This window comes from Tuber melanosporum, assembly GCF_000151645.1.
Source record: "Tuber melanosporum whole genome shotgun sequence assembly, scaffold_9, strain Mel28".
NCBI classification, from domain to species: domain Eukaryota; kingdom Fungi; phylum Ascomycota; class Pezizomycetes; order Pezizales; family Tuberaceae; genus Tuber; species Tuber melanosporum.
Window position 1 is genome coordinate 269483 of NW_003299139.1, and position 24124 is coordinate 293606.

General features: G+C 44.5%; 2 protein-coding genes; both read right to left on the reverse strand.

The window, feature by feature from the left end:
• Nucleotides 1–4666: 4666 nt before the first annotated feature.
• Nucleotides 4667–5543, reverse strand: GSTUM_00011675001 (uncharacterized protein; the record flags this gene model as incomplete). XM_002842054.2 has 1 exon in its annotated part: nt 4667–5543. One exon carries the CDS (start codon nt 5541–5543, stop codon nt 4704–4706), a length of 840 nt encoding a protein of 279 aa, XP_002842100.1. The 3' UTR covers nt 4667–4703.
• Nucleotides 5544–6292: 749 nt separating this feature from the next.
• On the reverse strand, nt 6293–7516 carry GSTUM_00011676001 (uncharacterized protein). XM_052355841.1 has 1 exon: nt 6293–7516. Exon 1 carries the CDS (start codon nt 7186–7188, stop codon nt 6901–6903), a length of 288 nt encoding a protein of 95 aa, XP_052211806.1. The 5' UTR covers nt 7189–7516; the 3' UTR covers nt 6293–6900.
• Between the last annotated feature and the right edge of the window lie 16608 nt (nt 7517–24124).

Sequence of the window (24124 nt, forward strand, 5' to 3'; positions counted from 1 at the left end):
ATTGCTATCGTTTGTTTTCGTCGTGTTCCTTTCCTCCAGGATATAAACCCATCAGAGTCCATGTAATCAAGAATCAAGCTTCACTCCGTTTCTCTCTCAAAAACACATTGATACCGACTTTTATATTTGCTTCTTTTACCACCTCCTCCAAATTATACCGCGTGTTGATCCTTCGTGTTAGCACTATTTGCGCTATTGCCGTGATCGGTTGCATGCCCAATGATTGCTTTGTTCAAGAGCTATATTACTATCATCCGTGCTTACCTTCCCTACCAGCCGGCTCAGCCCCATCATGAACAAAATGGTGAAAACGGGTGATGAAAGTCTAGGAAGCGAGAAGGCGAACACACCAGCCCCAATTAAGGCTCTGCTTAGAAAAACGAGATAAACCGTTCAACAAAGGTCTTGTGAGGAAGAAAAATTCTGAAATAATATCGATTGTAGCCGTGGAATAGTTCAATTGACCCACTCAATCATAAATACAATGTTGAACACAATCATTCAATAACCTCCCCATTGACCAAGGATGCCCGACCACTTGGAGCTTGAACTAGTGACAAGGGAGAACATAGAGACAATGAAAAATCAAACAACAAAGCAAATTCTCAGCTGGAAAGTGTTGAAACATATTTCTCGCAGTACTGTAGTGTTACTCCTACTACTAATACTTTCTCCTTGCATTAAACTTGATGGGGCATCTAGACCTCCTGGAATATTGAAGATACCTCCTTGCCTTTCTCACACACCTCTTTTCTCTATTGTTATTATTGTTTGCTCAAGCTATTTGCCTTGCTCCAAAGACAGTAGATAGTCAGGGTCTTCAGCTCTCCCCTTTGAAAGTGTCAAGCATTCAAGTTTCCCAAGCAATCGATCACTTCTTCATATCTCGTATCATCGTTCTATCCAATATTCTCACAACAGAAAGACTCCAACGGTAGCCGAGTGATCCTCTATGACTCGTGATCCCTCCCCTCATATATCGTATCGCAAGCCCTCAATGATCAGATCCACCGTAGGTGGGTGGGTGATCTCGCTCACTCGCTAATGGCACCCACCCGAAATGCCATCCATTCCCCGGTGTGAAATGACCCACAACCCTGATTCGCGTGTTCAAGCTGGATCAGTTCTCGCCCAAGATGTAAGGGGTCGTTTGTCCATCGGGCAATCACATCTTACCGCTCTCAAGTACCCTACCAGTACAAGTACTCGTACAGCGCAAGCCGGATAATCTACTCGAGTAATGTACATGTTTGGCATGTACTCGAGCACTCGTACGGCTCTTTCATTGCTTTTTTTTTCTCTTTCCCTTTTGCGGTCCGGGCAAAATGGAGAGGGGACATTGGTGTTTAAGTGGACTGGACTGGAAGAAATGGTCTGCGTAGAACAATTCGCTTTCCAGTATCATCGTTGCGAATGTCGAGGGTGGTGTCAGAGAACACTGCTGGTCCGCCCTTGCCGAAGGCGGTGGAGTCTCCTCCAGCGAGTTCTCAGTGGTATCTCCTCCACCATACTCGTACCGGTATCAAATCATACTTCTGGTATTCCGTAAATGTACTGGTATGCCAAAAATCCCCGTCAGGAAGTATTCTTCACCCGCCCAATACCGCCACCCCGTGGCTGCCTGGTCTTTACCAAAACACACACGCCTTTTCGTCCGACAGGACAAAACAACAAAAACTAGCAATAATCCTACAGCGGGTACGAGTATATGGGTGGGATGCGCAGGCGGACATACTTGAACCTGCCCCTTACTTCCTTTGGTGCACGCATTTCAAGATGTTCATTCCCCCCTCCACTTCACTCCACTCCTGCTGTTATGGGAAGGGGGATTGATATACTGTAATCAAGACCCAGTTACCTCCTCCCTACTTTTCCCTTCTTTCTCTCCTACCGCTAAACACCAAATCTTCCGCGTAGTACGGGCTTTCACTCCTTTAGTTCTGATACCATAGTATCAACACACTCTTTTGGGATCGATAATTTTGTCACCTAACTAGTATTTTCTGTTTCTCTCTTTATTTTCGTCTCTTTTCAGGGCCTACGATATATTAATTTTTGCCCGTTAATCTACCTATTTACTCTAAATAATTTGAGCAGTGTTCTGGAGTGATAAGTAGGTATTATACAAGTCCTTTTCATGGTTGCAGACGTAGGGGGTGTTAGGTATTGCTCTAGCTGACGATTTCGAAAAGAGAGCATGAATCCCCTACCAACCTATACCGTCGCAGCTCACATCTACTCGGCCTACTTCCAGAAGGGTTTGGCATCGATAGCGACTGCAGAAGCCCACGGGACTGCAGCTGCCGTCGCCAGATCCCGACACCGGGATCCCTCGGTAATACTACCCAGCGTGCCTCCTTCCGGGGTTCTTAGTCTCAAGTTGGACGATGCGAAATTATCGCCTACTCTAGAGGGCACTACATCGCCAACCGGCGCACCTCCAGCACAGCAGACATCCCAACCTCTTCGGCAATCACAGGTCCCGGCAGTCGTGACAAAAAGCGAGAAGGCCAAAGTCCCATTCCTGGCAATAGCGGGGATTGCTACCGGCGGGGCGATTGCTCTGTGCATAGCACTGGTAGCGGCATTCATGGCGCTCAAGCGCCGCCGCCGTATTGGGCATGCGCGGCAATGCTCTATCGCGAGTACGGACAGAGCACAGATTCAATCACTCGCTCTGGTAACGGGGGCAGATGAACGCGATTGCCCCTCAAGCCTTCGAGCCCTGCCTGGTGGAAGTGCCACTCCAAAAAAGGGTACTAAACATATTACGTGGAAAGACCAAATTTGCCCCGAAGAGACCTTCACGACACATCATTCGCTCTGGCCCCGGTCTCAGACTTCGGGGGACGAGGAGAACCGGAAGCCATTCAGGGTGGGTGCTATGCGTGGTCTTCCAAATGCCCATTTAGCCTATCGCTCCTTCTCATCCCCTGTGCTGGGTGGCCACGTTTCCGCCTGTGGAGTCTACAATTCCACGATCTCTCCTGCGCCGGGGTGCATATTTCCGGCGCAAGTGCACTCGCTCCACAGAGACTCACAATTCCCACACTCTCATTTTTTGTCATCGCAGCAGCAGCATCAGGGGCCCACAGCCCTGTGCACGAGTATATACTCCTTCCTTCCAGGGGGTGGTCGTAGATCGTTATCCGACTCGTTCACAACGCCGGGCCTCTGCGCACCGAATCCAGTACGAAGGTCTTCCATTCGCCAGTCAGGGTGCGTACACGCTTATAGTCCATCGCTCTTCCAGCCTCCGCACATCGGCGGGTTCTCAAAACAAAGCGAGTACTGCGATGGCCAAGAACCTAGTGAGCGTGGTAACGATAGTAGTAATAGCCGCCGCAGTGCCATTGTGGTGACGTCTGGCTATTCGTCAATTTCTAGCGTTTCTTCGACGGGCTCTTCGATATTGAACTATACTGTTGGGAATACACCCCAGAAGCTCTTCCGTGGGAGGAAGACGGCGGGCGTGGTGGCGGGTGTGGTTGCAGGTGTCGATGACTTGTCGCCGCCATCTTCACTCGAGTCTCCAACCACTGGTGGACTCACGTCTCCTCATTCGCGGCGTGGCGGAGAGGTTCCGTTTGCCAGAGGTTTGTTTCAGGGTATGGCTTCGCCATCGGGTGGAAGGCATGTTTGCAGTGGCAGTAGTGATGACGATGATGCTGCATTGGGAGATATCGGACTCGCGTTGTCACCATCCTTTCCAAGTAACCTTTTCGACGATACCGCCCCGTCCGGCAAATCGAGCGCGGGCGATGTATTTCTTGACCGGCCGTCCCTCGACAGCGCACCTTCAGGCCAGAATGTAACATCCAGCCGCCACTTCTCCTGTTCGATGCCCACGCGGCCCAGGCTCCTATCCCTTGAACCCCCCCCATCACTTCGAGAGGGCGTTGAAGATAGTCCTAACGACGCACACTTTTCGACCGCCTTGAGTTCCCCAATATCCCCACCTCACGGCTACCCACCAACTCCCAACCCTGCCTCAGAGCTGGAGTTCGGGCCCCTAAGTGTCCTACCAGTCAAATCCTCGCGCAGAATGCTCAGCAGTGTAGAAAGCACTTACTCCCCTACGTTGTCAATGGTGAACTACTACTCCTCCATCGCGAGAAATCCGGCCGATACTCGGTTCTCCTCTGTCAACCTATTCTCGCCCTTCACTTTCCCTTCTCCCCCGGGTTCCACAGCGTTCACATTCTCGCCCATCGGCTCGCCGATGAGCATGTTTGAGCGTACGAGTGTCGATTTGGGCGGTTCTATCCAGGGATCGTTGGTTATGGATTACACCCCTAGGACCAGGCCGATATCTATTGGACTGGAGTCGATTGCTACGGTTGGTGAGGGGAGCTTGGACCTACAGGGGGGGCTTGGGATCACAGATGGGAGAAGCAGGAAGAGGAGGAGGCATGGTAGTAGGTTTTTCGCGAACGGGGAGGGGGTATTGGTGATTGATGACGGGGGGGATTGTCTGGATGGGGGGGTGAGTCTGAGTGAGGAGAGGGGTGAGGGGGCGGAGAGTGCAGATTAAGTCTGCGGGCTACACTATGTAATGATTAATCTAATTCGATGACGGAGTGACCTAAATGTGGCATGGTTAAATAGATTCTATGATTTTGTGGTGGCCGAACTGACAAAAATATCAAGCCACAAGTGCCTTTCAAAGGGCAATAACACGAAGTAACCAGATAATATATCCATCACCCTATCCTCCTCCACTTTGCCTCCTCCGTCTCCTCCACATTCTCCCTCCTTTCCCCTGCGCTCTCCCCCCTCTCAACCTCATCTCTCAGTCTGACAGTCCCCGCCCCCGGTCCCAACACAACCCCTCCATCCGTTTGAACATCCCCATCAACCGAATCACCAAAACTAAAATCCCCCACATTCTCCGCTGTAATCCACCCTCCACCGGCGGGAAACCCCTCAAGCCTCAACCCCTCCCCTCCCCCCTCCACATCCTCCTCCCACAAGATGCCGTCCTCCTCCTCCTCCTCCTCATCACTCCCAACCTCATCCGGGTTCAATCCTGCACAAACACTCAGCGCATCAAACATCTCCGAGACTACTCCCTCCTTCTCCCCTTCACCGGCCGTATCGGGCAGAATGGTAATCTCCAGCAATTCATCCTGATCATACTCGTCCGTATTCGTGTGCGCTGCAGCGTTCCCAGGGGAGAGCGATATCTGCATGTAAATTCCTGCACCATGTGGGGTCCGCTGGATGGCATGCAGGGTGATGGATGAGTAAGGTAGGCTTATGCCGATCTTTGAGGGAGCGTTGTAGAGGGTGAGGGTTTGGGAGATTATCAGGAGTTCGATATTGGGGATTCGGGACTGGTCTGATGTGGTCGGGGAAGGGGTGGGGACATCTGGGAATATGGGGAGGAGAGAGATGTGTTCTGGCGCGATCAGGACGGTGGCGGAGGGCGCGTGGAAGTGCAATACTGGGGTTTGGAAGGAGGCCGGGGTGGAGGATTGGTGGGTTGAGAGAGGGGTGTAGGATGAGAGGTCCGGGGATTGGCGGAGGATTGTTAGTGGCATTTCGGTCGTGGGTTTATTTTATTATTATTATTTTTTTTCGGTAGAATTGAGATTTTTGGTTGACTTGAGCGGTGGTGGGGGGGTTGGTGGGGTTGTTGTTGCGATGTGTGGATCCAAGAGTGGAAGGGGAACTGTGAAGGAGGCTCAGCGGGATGCTTGGCACGGGCCACGTGATGCGTCAGGATAAGTGTCAAGACATGACTGTGCTGGGATGCCGTGACAGCAAGGTGACAGACTATCATACCTTTAAGGGGACCGGACCTGCAAGGCTCTCTACGATCGTAATGGCGCCAGGACTGCATACCAGAGTGCTAGGGGGCTCTATCATATCGTACCAGAAACGCCAAATCCCCATCGCTCCCATAAATTCATCGCACAACAGTGTCCCTTCTCTCATTAGAGCTCAACTCAGCCCGATAATTACCATTCGCCAGAGTTTCCAGTATGACACTTGAGTGCTCTCTACATCATATCATACCCGCACCCGTCTCCCCCTGACGTTACCACGCTCACAACCACAGGAGCGTGCGCCCAGGCAACCGGTGCCGCCTGACTCTGCCCGACAAATCGCTACGGGACAGCCCTATGGCACCGTTACGGGTACCATATTGAGTTACCCCTGCTTCCAAACAGCAACGCCCCCAGTAAAAACAAGCAGGTCATCTATTACACTACAAGTATGATATGATACAATTACACACCAGGTCACACACTTGGGTGGGGAGGCCATCGTGCACGTAGACTACGAGTACAAAAGAAAAAGAGTGTCCGATTTATATGATATGAACGATAGTTACACGCAATGCAATAAAACATAGAACAAAGCCGAGAAAAACCAATAACCGAGCCCAGGGTAATTAATATCGCAAGCGAGTTGAACGGGCAGTCTAAGATGCGAGTATGCAAGTAGGCAAGAGAAACGAAAACTGGGTATTATTGTAATCCTGTGCGGAGTGAAGAAGAGGAGATGATGAGAAATAGAGGTAGGGGGAAGCGGATATACCGTAAGATGGTTAGATAGATGGACTGCGGGGGGAAAAATGCTGAGAAAACAACCTTACCAACCAAACAATGCAAACCATCTCATAACCTGAAAAAACAAAAAATGCAAGTCTTGGGAAATCTGTGAATCAAGGAAACTAGCAAGTTACGCAGCAAAAAGAAAATAGATAAAATTAAATAAAAAATATCAAGCGCCAAAAATAGCCCATACAAAAGAAACAATTTCAAAAGAATGACTAAATCCCTCCCCTCCGCCCCTTTCCCTCCCTTCCAAAGCCTCCACTCCAGTCATTACCCCCTTAATCATGCCCCACCCCTGCCCGTGCCCTGTTCACCCCCCCATCATCTGACCAGTTCAGTCAACCTCCAACGGCACCCCCCTCACGTAGGTCTCCCCAGTACTTGTAGTCCTCCAGGACGAATCGGAGCGAGTAGTATCCGCGCGCTCAGGCGGGTCCATTGTCCGTCTTCTTGCTGGCGGGGCGGGTGAAGACTCACGCTCCTCCTTTGTGTAGGGGCCCGGAGCAGAGAGGGAGCGAAAGATTCGGGGCCGCGGGATCCTGCGACCCGTGGTGCGCTCGCCGGCGTAGACCACCAACGGGAGGGAGAGGCAGGCTAGGATAATGCCTAAGATGAAAACCATGATTTTTCTTTCCTCGAGTTATCTCCTGTGTTTCTTTGTCGTTTGTATGCCGTTCGCTCTCTGGGAAGGATATGGGTTGTTCCTCTTTGATGAGATGAAGGCCGAGGTGTTTGGTTGTGGTGGTGGGGTGCGAGATATTGTTTATATCGCGGTTCGCAGAGTAAAGTTGGTAGTGTGATGATGGGTATGGAAGTCCAATGTATCGAGCCAGCACAAGCGGGGGGGATTCTCGAAATTATATAGAGCAGTCTCCTCAAGTATGAGTCGTAAGGCACCATGCGTACTGTACACATACCCCACATCCCACAAGGAGCGTATCACTCGCCGCTCACAGACCTCCCCCCCTCCCGCCACCTTCTTGTTCAATATGATAAGACAATAAGACAAGAAAAAGAAAAGAAAACCTCGCACATTAGGCCCACTTTGGTGTTCAACTGTGACGTGGGAACTCGCTCTCCTCTCCCAACAGTTGAGTACGGGCACCGAACAGTACCGTATTCCAGTATACTCGAGTACAGTACTCGAAGTGTCCATGATTCGCCACCCGAACATCGACAGCAACAGCTCGCTTAGCATACATCATCCAAGTTACAATAGTAACTGTGAATACTAACCACCTCAACACCAGCATCTTCTCGAACCTATTCGAGCACATTTTGGCACATTTCACAGAGAGCCTCACAACAGAAACGGGAGGTGTTCTGCAAGGAAAGGAGATCTCCGCAGCGTACAGATATGCAAGGCACTTTTGTCGGGTTGGGGGTTGATCAAGATAAGCGTCAGGGGGATGATGATGGGAGGAGGAAAATGGAAGAAGAGTGCGCCTTGCGGTGGCTTGGACAATATGGCTATTGTTACGCAACCACCCTACTACTCGAGTAGAAAAACAGTGGCGTCTCATTTTTAGATACTCCATTGTGGATACAAGCCAAGCACAATAGATTTGATGGAGGAGGTGAGATTCCCTGAACTGACAGCGGTTAGACGCTTAGGTTGGCTTGGTTGCTTGAGGCGCCGTTTGCGCTGCAGGGATTAATAATTTACAAATGGAAGCAACGAGAGTAAACGGGACAGCACTTGAGTTACAGCGCCGACAGTTGATAAAGATGGATAAGCAGTAGGCTTGTTACCAAAAATAGATTTGGAACTTATCAGTCGGGCTGCTTTGATAAATTTACGGTAGCGAGAGGGTTAAATTAATTATCCGCCCGACAGGCGCAAAGGCTATCTCACCAGTACGGGTACTCGAGTATGACACCTGCTGCAGGAACGTTAACCTTGAATGCGGGGTGTGTAGGCTTTGCTCCTTGAGGCCCAAGTTCTCAAAGCTCAAACTTTGGATGCGTGCACAGCGAGAAATCCAGTACCGGTATAATGCCGGTATCATATGATACCATAGCTTTAAGTCTTGTTCCGGGGCAGGCCCTGGGAATGTTCCGACCCTCTACCGGTAGGTACGATAATTATTATAAAATGTCTTGGAGTGAGCCAATGTACTCGTACTAGTATCGTACAGATTGTGAATACTACACACCTATGATACGCTGCCTATTACACCTTGGCGCTAAAGGGGGTTATCGCCAGAGCGTTATTGCGAGATTCAAGCATTTTTGTGTACTGTACCCAGTACAATACCAACACCGGTAACCGGTGAGGGTTTGTGGATTAGTAGGAGGGTAAGGTCCTGTATCTATGGGGTGTTTGCTCCATAGAATTTCTTGTCACAGAAGGGGGCGAGTCGTGGAGGGAAAATTTGTCCTCTTAAGCACTCCCGCCCTTCCCACCTTAGTTTAGTCAAGCCACCCACAGAGAACAACGCAATAGACAGAGAGCCTGATGGAATGCTTCCCTCTAGGTAGAGAATATTATTGATATTAAGCAATAGACAACACTTCCACCCTTACTTGATTGGGTCCACTTTTGTGTTCTTTTCTTGTCTCTTTACTTTCCTAGCAATACTACATACCGGCGAGTCAATTCCCTGTGACATTATCCTACGGTTTAACAGAAGGTCACAATCACGATAATTTGCAAGTTCAACTACTGCAAGATTCCACGGTCGCCGGAGGTTTAGTACGAAAGCAATTCCACACCGGTATCCCCGTCCTACCATCCATCTCCTCTCACAATCAAGTCAGCACTAGCGATAAATGATCCATACTGAGCACACAATAATACCATACCCGGGCCAGTTTTCCGCCGCTTACCCCTCCTCCCTTCACTCCAAGCGAACAAAAGTGTCATCGCACATTTCTATTCTTAAAATGTAAATATGCTTGAGCCTTTCTCTTCATCACGAGGTGCCTCGAGTGCTGGCGGAAATGGCACTCTGAAGTGTCCGCCGTGAACCGGGGGCTTGCAGCAAAGAATTTGTTCTAGAATACCGGTAACTTAATCGCTATTTTTGTGGCTTGCGGATACTGGTTAACATTAGGTGAAAATGTTCAAGTTAACCCGAGGAAGTGGTGGAGGAGGAACCTGTAAATAGACTGCATTGTACGAGTACCGGTACACAATTGCTGTCAGCCTTATGCAGGTCAATCAGCAAATTAAATTTCAATGTCTTTCATTTGTTCCTATTTACCTTTTCTGCTGTTGAGATATCGTGTTTGCTCAGAAATGGCTTATCGTTTCGGGGTTGTGATTTGCCGTTGCTATTGGAGATTTTTCTGTCAGCCTTGCACGACACACCAGAAGCAACTATCTAGGGCTGCATCATTGGGGCCCAAAACCTTTTCAGTCATCAACCTTTCATTCTATCATACCGGTATGATACTCGTACACCACAGGTAAAAGAGTCTGAAGCCCTCAAATAGCTCGCTTTCGAGGCGCACCACGACCGATCGCGGGGACGGCCGGCTGACAGACCCCTCTATTAGTCAGACTATCCATACCCTTCTCGCAGATCTAAACCTTTTGAGATCTACTAGGAACCCAATATCGTATACCAGAGAATAAAAAACCCAACTATAAGATACAAGTACTACCGTAACGTCGAAAAGGACTGCATTGCATACCACCAAAATTTGCCCCGCACGATTAGATCTGAGTGGTATGCAATGGCAGCTCATTTTCCCCAAAATGTTTCGACCCTACAAGTGCTTGTGTCAACCTCGTAGATTCTACACTCTTCCATTCACCCACGGAATGTTAGAAAACGAAGCCATCGTGCCTCCCCACGACACCAAGCATGACCCTCAACATTTGCTAAAGGCAGCGATCTGGAAGCCGGGAGCTTGCCCCACTATATTCCAATCCAACACGCAACACTCGGATCCAATGCTCAGACACGTTGCTATAATTGAGGCCATGATAAACGTAGGTGGGTAAAAAGGCCCCTTTCCTTCAAAATCCCTCCCGGGGAAAACCCAAATATCAGACCTGGTCTATAAAAAGAAGCATACCGCAGCCTCACTGGGAAGAGTCGGATGCTAGATCACCCACCCCCTAAATAATGACAACTGCCCATGATATATATCATCTCACGCTCTGTTTGACACCCGGTGCACTATGGAGTTCCTACACTATTATCCCGGTAGGCTTTTCAACAGTGAGCATTCCTGCGCCAAGTAATGCGTCTTTCAATTCACTTTGGCCAATAGACTCGTGTTGTCGAAGAAGGCAATTTCATTACATAATAGTCGGTGTTTCGAACTTTCGCTGATGGCCAAGGATATCTTCTTTAGTACTTGGGTAGTATAATACTTCCATATCATAATATTAAAGGTAGAGAGGGTAACAAGTACCTAATTGCGAGCCCTTCTATTGCTGGAATCTAATATAAAGAGTTTATTTCCAGTTACACAATCCGCAATACTGGTTTGTTTTTACAATGCAAACACTGGAGCATGTTTCAATGAGAAATTATATTACATTTGTACCTTTTCAAGTAATTACTAAATAACTCAGCAACGAAAGCAGACTAAGGTAAAATAGAAGAAAGGTGATAAAGAAAGAGATAAAGTAACTAGAGAATTAGTTGCAAGTATTATGTATATGGATAATATCTTCTCATTAACTAACTTGAAGTATACCAGCTCTCAATGTTCTTTGTACAAAAGTACATATCTAATTTTTTTCTATAAGTATTTCAATTGAAATAGTTTAGATTAAAATGTAGCAATCTTGGAGAATGACAGCCATTATGGAAGGCCAGACCTATGGCCATACTGGTATCAGGAGACTATTATTGTAGGAATAGTAGTACACTATATAGTCTACCAATTAAGGGTGCTGTTAATTAAGTACTTTAGCCAGATATACTCCATCCTACTTGAAGGTACTTAGACACCAGGTAAGGAGAGCAGTTACCCTACTGAGTAGGATAACTGAAGTAGTCAATTTGGTAGTTATGTTAATTGAATAGGTATTGAAGTGTAAGAAGACTCCAAAGAGTACTATTTCAGTTAGCCAAACCTATACTTATACCAGTATTAAGAGACTACTGTGATAGTGATTGTGGTAGACAAGAGTCTACCAAGTGGAGGCAGTGTTGGTTAGGCACATTAGTCGAACATACTTTAATATACTAGAAGTACTTGAATACTAGTAAGAGACAGCAGTTACCCCAATGGGCAGGTCAACCAAAGTAATCAATTTGGGAGTTACTTAAAATTGTTTAGCTGTAAGTCAAGATAAAGTTTCCCTACCTTTGGACTGGAGTTACCCTACCTCAGGTCATAAGTTATCCTACTATAGAGTCACATTACTCTACCTTGAAAACAACTTGTTAGGCAGGACTTTGCTAGAAGTTACTAGATTGTTTATCATACAAAAGTACATAGACTGTTCAAATTTCAAGTTTTGCAGATTGCTTCCGCACAAGCAGTTAAGCTCTGAACAAGTTGTAACTTAGAGGTATATTGGCTAGTACCCTCCTCCATCTCTATTATAAGTTCCTAGTGTCATGGGCCATAGCCTGGAGAGCTGTTGTAAGTCTAGTAAAGGTTTATACATGGAGATTCTCTTATAATACCATATCTGTTCCTGCTGGATGGTTGACTAGAGGCTGTCGGTGGGATATATGAGAAGGAAGAAGAGAACTTGGAGATTGGTCTCTAGGTGGTTTCACATAAAAGGGACTAGAGCTGACAGAGTAATATGACTTTGGAATTGGACATAGTATGTGAGGTTACAGAATGCCTGTGCATGTGGTAATCAAAGTCTGTTGTCCTAAATGTGTAGTAATGCTGGAGAATCATTAATGACTCTAAGATACTAGTCTGAGGTCATGATAAGGTTCACTTTGAGGAGGATTGATTGTAGGTAGTACCTAATAGAAACCAACCTCTAAAGGTATTAAGTAGAGATAATTTGATAGACTTCAGAACTGTTTAGGCCAACCAAGATTTGTTTCTGTAGACACAGATTGTCTAGGAAGGCTCGAATTCACTAGTTTCCTTTATAACTAAAAAGAGTGAAGTAAATTTGATAAAGTAAGATAGAATCATAAAAACAATATTATATTGTTAAGGTCTCTTCTCCGTTACTTGATGTTGTCTAAAGCTTGGAAACCATTTCGATAGTTATATTCCGCATCTGAGTGTTCACAAACTACACCTATTTATTATACAACTAGGTATGTCTCTGGTTATAACTCACAATATCAGGTATTCTTAACAGGTGTGAATACCTAGAGACCCTGAAAATCACCACACCCTCTTCAGCAATTACGATATAATGAACTAGAAACTATACTGTTCCTAATGGTAGTTATCCCATAATTAGAGTCTTTTAGACTTGTAGCCTAGTTCTCAAGTCGAACTGAGTTGTCCACAAATGTTTCTGTCATTGATGAAACGATCAGTTTCATCAGCGGGTTGCATCTGTGAAAGTAGTCGTAATAGTCACCTTTTTAGGTTGCCTGACTTCAAACCTTCATAACACCTTACCCAACAAATGGATATCTTGCAGAGGACTTCCAACTAATTCGCAGAAAGCTATTCCACTAGATTGGCAAATATTCCCTTGGTCAGCAACCCTTGGTTGCTCTGGGTAACTGGATTTCAATCACTGTTGTAGTATTGGGAGTCATTCCTCCAGCTACAACCTGTTTCAAAACCTAGGGGCAACACTCCGTGAAGTCTATTGGCTTCTGTGGTAGTGTCCCTCAGAGTTCTAGACACTTCCGGTTATTGTAGAGTAGATGTGAATGTATTGGTCTCTTCTTGAGATCGTTTACTATTTGATACCATCTTTTTATGCCAAAATGTCCTGTTACCTAGGGCCTCAACGAATGGTATTACATTTTCGAAACCTAGGAACTTTCTGGATAGTTGACAGCTTGACCCCATTCTACTTTCTGGACCTAGTCTAATGTCCTCTCTCATATATTCTGCGAACAGTATCCGGTCAGACAGATGGCTGTGACATATATAGTATTATTCTGACACCTTCAAATATATAGTATTATAGTCACAAGATGCAACTGGAATTGATATGAACGATGAGGTGCGGGCCCCATTAGGAGGCTGGAGGGAGTTGTTGAAGATCAGGAATTCCAATTCTAGGTAAGATTACCCTACCTAGAGTGACTCCTATGTATCAGATCTACATATTCCTAATAAAAGGGACTGTCGGGAGAGCCCTGTGACGATCATATTAGCAAAAAAAGACCCTGTATCAGATGTGTCAGCTGCATGTTCTGACACAGAAGTTTAGTTGCTCATATCTCATATGTCTTGGATATTTTGAGCACCTTGGTTGTAAAGTTTTGCATTGAACCTACCTGGAGTTCATCTTAAGTGAGTACTTGCTAGTTTTCACCACCTAATTTACCTTAGTCAACTTCGATCCTTGCTGTTGTCTTGACACAAGACAGTAGAGAGTCTTGATCATAACACTAAGCTACATACCAGCTATTGGTATAGCTACTGGACAATATGACTAAATCTAAAAATATCTACAGAAATATGAGATGTGTAGTATCAAATTCTATTTTACTCTCTGGAAAAATCTGAGAACCAAAATAGCCTACTCGTAGAAAGCAAAAGTAAGTGATAGTTGTAATTGTGGGAGCGGGTAGTGACCTGAGTATTTCGTTAAGTTTTTCTAAGATTGCGACACATTTAATCTGTGGACAACTACAGAATATTAGGGTTACAAGATCAACAACAGGTCTGTCAACTATGATTGCTCCTCAGTCCCTATACCATTAAAGCTAATCATTTAGGACCTTATTCTACTTGATTTCAGCTTTCTCTTGCAGCAAAGAATATCTGCCTACTGTGAGTTTCCAAGTAGTTATAGCCTATTGTGGATCCTGAGAAAGTGCTGACTTTGATATCAGATTCCATCCTGAATCCCTGTATGTACATGCTGATATTTTGTAACATAGACCTACTCAATGCCAGCCTTCCAATGGTGTAATAGACATCTTCCTGGCACGATTATAGATAGAGTTAAAGCCTGTGTTGTATCCTGGCATAGTGCTGAATTTGATACTAGATTATTTCCTGAATACCATGACACACAATCAAACACTTTGAATCCTAGAGCAACTCGATGCTAGCCTTCTAACCATGTAAAAAAGGTCTTCCTGGTGCCATTATCTGTGAAGTTATATCCAATTTTGTACCCTGGTGAAGTACTGTCTTTAACACTTGATTTCCTTTTTAATAGACCAACAGGTAGAAAAATATTTGATGTCCTAGACCTGCTCGATGCCAGCTTTCAAATAATATAAGGAAAGTCTTCCCAGCATTAGTATTAGTGGAAATACAGGCTATTATGAAAGTGGTTCTTTCTCATGAGGTTTTGACTTGGTACTAACTGTGATACTAGATATCAACCTGAATACCTGGATGTACAGGCTGATACATTATATTCAAAACCTACTCAATGCCAGTTTTCAAACAGTGTAAAGTGTGTCTTTTAGGTATTAGTATTGGTATATATATGAATAATATAATATTACATATTATCCTTGGCCACTGTACTAGTCTTATGTAGCCACATACTATGTCAGTAAACTAGCTATTTAAAAATATCTTAAAGGTTATTAATCATTTCTTACAAAGTAATTGGAGAGGAGGCTTACATCAACAATAAATCCTGCATCAAATACACCAGCAGTACATCCCAACACCAATCCTATATTACCCACATCTGATATCAATTAGATATTTAGAGTATCTAGTTGTATTCCTGTTAGTAATACTGGAATCCGCTACCTAGAAACCACCTGAAGTAGGGTAACCCTACCAGGAATCGAAATCTCTGGTCTCCAATAGCGCCCTCCAGTGCCTTTATAAGACCCGCATGTTATCATACATATCAATCTTAGTTGTGTCCTGTGACTATATGGCCACAGAATTGAAGTAGTGGGAATAACACCTTATACATTACTGCCATCTGTCTGACTATGTCCTGTTTACAGGATATGTTAGGGAGCTCCTTCAGCTAGGTCTGGGAAGTGGAACTGAGTAAGACCATAAACTACTTAGAGAGTTAATAGGCTTCAAATATGTAATATCTTTGCCCTGGCCCTTAAGTAACAGAACCTTTTTGCACAAAGATATCATAACAAATGTTAAAGAATCTTAATGAGAAACCAATATATTCGCACCTATCCTATGATAACTAGAAGAGTCTAAAACCCTGAAGAGCACTATCAGATAAGCTAAAGGACCATATGGAGTATTACAACTAGGTCCAGGAATGCATTATGAGTACAGAAATAACTTCCAATACTAGAACAGTGATTAAAATCCTGTTACCTGGAGTAACCAAAGGTTACTGACTAGGTGATTATCTGTCAATCGGGTGGAATAGCTTTCTGTGAATTATTAAAAGGTTACCAGGAAGATATCTGTTAGTTGAATATGGAGTTAGGGAGTTTGAAGTCAGGCAACAGAGAAAGGTTGCAATTATGACTACCGGTGCAGATACAAAGTGCAGATGAAACTAATCATTTCATCATTAATGAAGACAATTGGGGCCAACTCAGTTCAACTTGAGAACTGAGCTATAAGTCTAAAGACTGTGACAATTAGATAATTACTATTTAGAATAGTATAGTTTCTAGTTAGTGATAGCATAATTCCTGAAGAGGGTGTGGTGGTTTTCAGGATCTTGAGGTATTTGCACCTTTAGACAATACCCAACATTACAAGCTATAATTAGAGAGGTACATAGTTGTATAATAAATAGATGTAGTCCATGACCACTCAGATATGGAATATAAATATCGAAGTGCCTTCCAAGCTTTAGACATAACCAAGCAACAGACAAGAGACCTTAATATTATAATATAGTTCTTACAATCCTGACCTACTTTACCTACTTTACTCTTGGTAGTTATAAATGAAATGAGTGGAATTGTAATGATCCTACTTCTTCTTACTTAGTTCTTCAACCGGTAACGACCTTACCTCTTCTGTTCTTCTTGATATTTCTTGATAGCTTCAACTAGTTCTTATTATTACTATCGCTTCTCATAATGCAAATGATTATTGTACTCACATTACATCTTGTAAGTGAGAATTCTTTCTCCTGTAGTGTCGTGAAAGGTATGTATAAAGCATTGATTTAATTTTTAGTATAGGAAAGAGCTTAAGTGGTTACATGAGGAGTCTGTACCAGAGGTCCTTTTTTATATTTTTATTATTATGTATTCTTTATTAAGGTACAACAACTCACATGTAGTGCTAGCTATGGCTTAAACAAAACCTTAATCCTGAATCAAACGATAACAAATGAAACAAAACAAGTGCCTTCAAACTTCACAAACAACCAATATCGCAAGACGCATAAAGCTAAACATAAAGGAAAACACTCAAACTAAATCAAAAGTAACCTAACCGAAGGAAACAAACAAAAAGAACATTCCAACTTCTAGAACTAACTGGAGAATGGAGGAGTAGATGGAGTGGTAGTCTCACTAACATGCTGATTTGGGAGGTTAGGATTCCTGAATGCAGGCATTTCTGTGGGAAAACAAGTCAAGGTAGTAAAGATATAACGTTACGCATGGGGAAGTAATACAACACCTAGAAGTGACACAAGCCAGAATGTGCCGAAATGAGGCATTCTGAGGATGCATAACTCCCACTTTCTAACTGTGTAACCAATCAATACCACAACAAACACCATGGTACCAGTAAAGAAGACTGATTCTGCCTATGAGGACCATCTCAAAGGAGCAATTCAAGCAATAAAATCAGGAGAGGAGTCAAATGTGATTGTGTCAAGTGAAGCCTTTGAAGTAAACTGGTGGACCCTTCATCAACGACTTGTGGGTACTACAGTAGCCAGAGCTGCAGCTCATGAAGAGCAGCAACCGCTCACATCTCCTGAGGAGATAGCGATTGTCAAGTAGTGCTTTAGGCAGTACGATATTAGCTTTTCCCCACACCTAGATATGGTTATAGATATGGCTATTCACTTAGAATCCAAGAGAACTGGAACACCCCCTCTCCCACTTGGAAGCAACTGGATCTCCAGGTTTTTAAAAGGGCATCCAAACCTGGTATTGAAGCTGAGTACTCGGTTGGAGTGATAGTGGGCATATGCCAATCATCTGGAGGTCTTGCAGGACTATTTTAGCAAACTTTGTTGGCTCATAAGGGAGTATAAGCTGTGGGAGTTCTAGATTTTCAATATGTATGAAAAGTAGTTTCTCATAGGATTAGCCTCTCAGGCGAAGGTTCTGTGTCAGCATGGTTGGTGTAATCCCTGTTTAACCCATGATGGGAAATAGGAACTGGTAACCGTCATTGAGACCGTAGGAGAAAATGGAACAGTAGTATTCTCATTCGGGATTAACAAAGGTGTAGGACATTACATGGGATGGTATAAGAACGTAACCAAGAAGGAAAAGGCATACCAGTTCAGCTACTCACCAAAGGGCTGGACTAATGATCAGCTAGTGATAGAGTGGTTGTGAAAGGTTTTCCTTTAGGAAAGTCAAAAGAGATGTGGTGCCCTTCCCCGACCTCACATCTTCGATGACCATAGATCCCATATAATATTTGAATTTGTATTACTATACTTTTCAAATAATGTCCTTCCCCTTTGCCTTCCCCCCCATTCTACACACTTATTTTAATCCCTGGATGTAGGCCTATTCAGTCTATACCAGCACTTTTATGGTTCTACTATAGACAACTATATTTGCTCTGGTCAAAACCTCGCTGGAATCAAAAAGTCAATTTTTATTTCATTTTTAACCGAAGCCTACCATGCTACCTTCACACCCCGCAACATTCGCCAATTATTTTCATCTACAGGTATCCATCTCCTAAATCCACAGTGGGTTCTTGACAAGCTCAATCCACAAGTAGAAAAGTGGAAGAACACTTTGGGTATTATCAAAGAGCCTAGTGGGAGCCACGAGATACACCATCAGGTACTAGCTGCTGGCAAGCAACTTGGTAACATCTTATTTAACAATTCTGGGGCTACCGTTGATAATGTGGAGGGGATAATGAGCTCCCTAAACTGCCAGTTAGAGGAGGAGATAGCCTTCAATGAGCTTTGGTACAATTTGAGCTTGAAGCTTCAAAGTACCGACAAGCTCTACAAGAAAACTGATCGCCAGAAGCTGAGCAAAGTATGTATACAGGATGGAGCAGCACTCATAGAGCTAAGGGATGCTCACCTTGTAAAAGATGAATAAAAACAGGTACAATTAGCATCACAAAAAGGGATTGGAAGCACCTCCATATGGGTCCAGATATGAGTATTAAAGGCTAAGAAAAAATCAGCAATTACCCTTTCTCCTTCTCCCAAACGCTCAACACCCAAGCCCCAGCAGGGGTGCAAAATATTATCATGTTGGGCCCAAACTCCACATGTACTGGTAAATGGATTTTGAGGAGATTTCCAGTGATGAAAGTGACCCAGAAGATATCAGTGATTCTGAATGGTTTTCAGTGATCATTTTAGGCCGGCCCCCCCTCTAAAAGCCTCCCCTGCTGCTCTCTCCATCTAGCCAACCCCTACCAACTCTGCCCTTACATATGAGCCTATGTACTTGCAAGTCTACTATTGACTAACCAGTTTTTCTCCACCCTTTATAACCCCCCCTCCCTCTTCCCCTTATCAGTCTCATCTAACTTTTTTTTCTTTCTTCAGATATTTCATTTCTCTACTCTGGTTATCTATATTTAGTCTTTCTCTTGGTATTCTTTAGGCATGTCTTTTATTATTATAGCTTGAAAATTGATGTTCTAGGGGTATTGATACACTTTGACATCCCTATCAATTGCGTAATCTGAAACTGTGTCACCTCCTGGTATTATGACACTTCTCTATGTATAACGTTAGGTAGTCAGGCTACCTAGGAAGCCGGGTGTCAACCAGAGAGGTTCTTCCTTACATAGTCTCTCTACTCTCAGGAGGTAGAGATTTCTGGCACATTCACGGAAAGTGTAGATGAGAATTGCATAGTGGAAAGTATCAGCCTCCTCCTTACAGTATGGACAGATGTTGGAGGTGTCTAGATCTCACCTGAATCAGTGACTGGCCAGATAGCTTTTATGTAATCCACTTTGATGGATTCGTCCCGCTATAAATTTTTCCAGTCCAATAATAGGGTAGGGCAATAGTGTAGGGGAGTACAGGTAACCTGGAGGGAGCAAATATTGCTTTGCCTGTGTGTTAAGTAGTGGCTGCCTAGAGCCTTTCTTGATGGCAAGAAATGGAGAGTCACTCGGGACCAGTGGTGCTAGAGGTAAGGGAAGGAGGATATCAGATGCCGAGGAGACACAGGGGAGATGACCCATACATTTAACAACTCTTTGGGTGATAGTATCTAGTGGAAGGTGTCCTCTCACCTCAGGAGAAAGTTCGGGAGTTTTCTAGTTCAGGGGCCTGTAATCTGACATGATGCCTATTGAAGGCAGGCAATGATAAACTGGTAAGCGGAAAGGTAAGGTGGTAGGAAAGGAGGAGTGGAGCCGCGATATGGCTGGGTTTCTAATGTGTGGGAAACAAATAATTCCAAGGGCAGCTAAGCACATCTCATGTTCAACTAGAGATTGGATCAGTAGAAGAGCTGACTGACAAGAGATGATGCCAGTAGGGGTTTCCATGAAGCAGCTAGTTATCTACCTCTTGACTGGTCTCCAGAAGAAAGCTAGGCCGTCCATAATAGTAGCTGAAGGGGAGAAGAGATCGGCTTCATTGAGCAGGATGGGAGCCAGAAGAGAGAATGCCAAACAATCACAGAAGAAAGGAGCTAGCCCTGTACTAGGACCTAAAAGGCTTTTCAGCATGAATAACGCAACTTGGGCCAGGGCCAGGCACTTTGAGAAGTAAGTATTAGTAGCCCAATGGAGGGAGCAGGATGCAGGCTCGAACCAGTAATCAAGCTATCTGATTACCACTCAGGAGTAACAGTGGAGGCCATCCATAACTATAGGGAGAGAGGAGGAAAGGCCCTTCTGTCGAGGAGAATGCGAATACAGGAGTTCTGTCTTGGGAAAAGAGAAAGATATAACCTGTCTTTTTCCTCTTTAGCTCAGTATCTTTACTAGATGCTGGTGGTACTAGATGTTCCTTCTATAGGGGTTAGAGGATATACTCACTACAATGTCATTCACATAGGAGAGAATCAGGCCTCATGGGGTTAGGAAGTAAAGAAAGAAGACCTAGATTATAAAAAGATGCGGTGACCTGGGGGATTCCTGAGGTATGCCAACCTGGACTGGCTTGAAGACCTGAGGAGATCCCTGAAATATGTGATGGTATTGTCTGCTTGTCAGGAAGGAACTGGTTCAGAGGAGAGGTATGGGGAAATGCCTTTGGAGTACAATATATCGAAAAGGTCATTGGAGGAGATGTTGTTGAAACTCCCCTAGATGTTAAGGAATAAGGGGGAAGCCATAATTTGTGGGCATTGGAGTGTTTGGACCTCAAAGGCCAGAGTAACATATGCATCAAAGGTACTGAGACCTGGAAGGGAGCCATGCTGGTGTGGATTGGTCAGGCCATGAGAAATCGCTGAGTGTGAGAGACAGTTTGCTATCATTCTTTCCAAAACCTTGGAGATTATTTCCAGGAGGACAATGATGTAAATGGAGACTGGAGTGTATTATGAGTCCTTTCCAGGGTTGTCCAGTGCCACTCTGTTTGCCATCTTGAGCGATGTTTGGTGGTAGCCGAACAACATCAGGGGAGAGAAGAGACTAAATAAGAGAGAAGGGCATGCTGTATTGATACATTTCTACATCTCATAGGAGATGAGGTCAGGGCCAGGGACTGGCTGTACAGGAGGTCCTTTTTCATTTTTCATTTTTTCATTTTCTCCTTTATTTTTCCAGTTTTACATATAGTAAGACCAGGGGTCATGTCAGCTTATGCCATGTAGACCTGTGCCTCCTCGCCAACTTGTTCTCCAGCTGTTAAAAGAAAAACTGTGAACTTTAAAAGGCTATTATTGATAGATGGGTGCGCGATTTGCAGATTCTATGGCTTGAATACTGGGGCGTTTTACTTAGAGCCACTGATACCCAACCAGCCCTCAGTTTAACAAACTCTCCCACGTGTCTCCTGCATTGCTGTCTAGAAACAGTAAAGACAGAAAGCCCAGAAACCCATTCTTCAAAGCAAGGAAATCGCCTGTCCCAACAGTACACCCCCCACCGAATAGTAGAAAACTCAAACTAAGGAAACCACAAACTGCCTGCCAAAACCACTTTTATTTGTGTGACAGCCAGATAGCCAGCCCCACCCATGGGTTAGACCTTACCTGCAAAGTTTAAATAATAAATAGGCACGCTGTATATGTGACATAAATGAGTGTTTTGGGTACATTACTTACAGATGTGAGCAGGAGAAACTTTAAGGAAAGTAAGCCAAGTGTAAGCAGGAGGTATTAGCAAAACGAGAGCTCTATGGTATTCATCTGGAAGGGCCCGTTGGGCTACCCAAGGGACAAAAACTACTTGTGGTAGATGAGTACCAGCCAATATTTATAAGGTACCAGCCGACACGATGAAGAGAAAAATAGAGAGAGGGGCCGAGACCTGCGTGCAAACATGAGCAAATGAAAACTATAGCAGTATTACAGTATCTCACATGTAGTACCTTGTTCTCCGAGAGTTAGCATCAGGTAACAGAAAAGATACTACCAGGGTAAGGTGACTGAAGTCTAGGGGGAGGAAGGTGACAGCAACTTGAACCAAGCAACTAGAAGGGTATAATTGAATCTTACCCTGAAACACACTCGGAAGTTACTAACTGAGGTGTTCCTCAATGGTCCTCTCTGTGGGGGGAGTCCAGATGCCTCCCTCACCAAAAAGGCAAGAAACAAGGGAGGCAAAGGTAAGAGAGGATGAAAGAGTTAACTCTACTCCAAGGTGGAAAGCATTGAAGGGGTGGAGGAGAGTGGGGGGGCCCATGATAGTTGATGTAGTGTTACCAAACTATGTGGGAGCAAAATAGGAGCAACAGAGCATGGCTGTACAGGAGGTTCTTTTCTTTTTCTTTTTTAATTATTATAGTTTAGTTACTTTTTTAAGGTATAAGAATATTACAAGCAGCGTTAGCTATGATATTGAGAAAACTCTGCTAGCTTATACTAAGAGAAAGGCCGTATCCACAAGATTCTCTGAGATGGGCCCAACCAGAAATACTCTAAAAGAGATCAACTGAGGTGCCTGGTCCTTAGACCTTATGACTTGAATGCAAAAGGGTCTCGCTTAGAAGCCAAGCGTAGGCCCAAGAAGATTCCTGACATAAAAAACTACTCCTCCCACTAACTACACATAGCTAACAGAAAGAAAGCCCAACAAGCTATGCTAGAGAGAATAAGAAAAAACTCTATCCCATAAACTACTAGACGTATAAGAGCTACAAAAGAAAATAACAAGTGCTCACCAAACTGCCATATTACTGTTTATAAAAAACCACCCCCAAAGTGGATGGCCAGCAAAGAGCCCTAAGGCCAAATACCTCCAGCCAGGTGAGTCACTTATGTAGTACAATACTATAACCTGCCAATTGAGAACAGAAGACTCTGTATTAGGCCTAAACAGTAGATATTTTGACAGAGGAGATGCCGTCCAGTAGTAGGTTGCCAGCCAAACATCGACCACAGGCAGGTAGCAGGCCAAAACTCCAGAACACTACCGGGCAGGGTGAGGAGATAGTAGGGTACCAGTCCTAGAGAGAAGGGAGTAGAGTACGAGCCTATGCAAGTGAAGTAGATGGAGGGAGGGCCAAAGGCTCAACTGCAAACCGTACCATAGAAACTGAAATGTTGCTATTTTACTGCGTCTCTCATGTAGTCCCTCATTCCCCAAAAGATATTATTGCTGAGTAGAAAGGAACTAAGAGGTGGTAGGAAGGTGGAAGGATAGGGGGAGGAAGATGACCATAACCTGAACTGAGTGACTAGGACTGTATAGTTAAATCTCACTGTAAGACAGACTCTGAAGTTACTAGAGGAGGTAGTCTCCAACAGGGATCACGTAAGTGGGGAGGAAGACATCTACGACTACAAGCACTGACAGGAAGTGAAGAGAGGAAGATGACCAGGCTAAAGCTAAATGAGCTCCCTAATCAAGACAGGACTACTAGGTGAGGTCCGGATAACTGCCTCATCAAGTGAACAGAGAACAAGCCAAGTAAAAGTAGAACTGGTGGTTAAAGAGCAACCATACTACCAGACATGAACTATCAATGAGGCAGAGAGGAGGGTAGATGGCCCACAATAGTTCACCCTGGTGTTGTCAAAGTATGTAGGAGACAAATAGCAGTGACAAAGTGTGGCTCTACCAGAGGTCTTTTATTTTATTTTATTTTATTTTTATCATCATGTATTCGTTGTTAAGGTGTAAGAACTGACATACAGCGCTAGCTATGGTGTAAACAAAACCTTAATCTCAAGATAAACCAAAATACAAGAAACCAAACTAGTACCTGCAAATAATGCGAACAATGTAGATCACAAAGCACAAAACTGCTCAATGTAAAAAGAAACATTGTAACC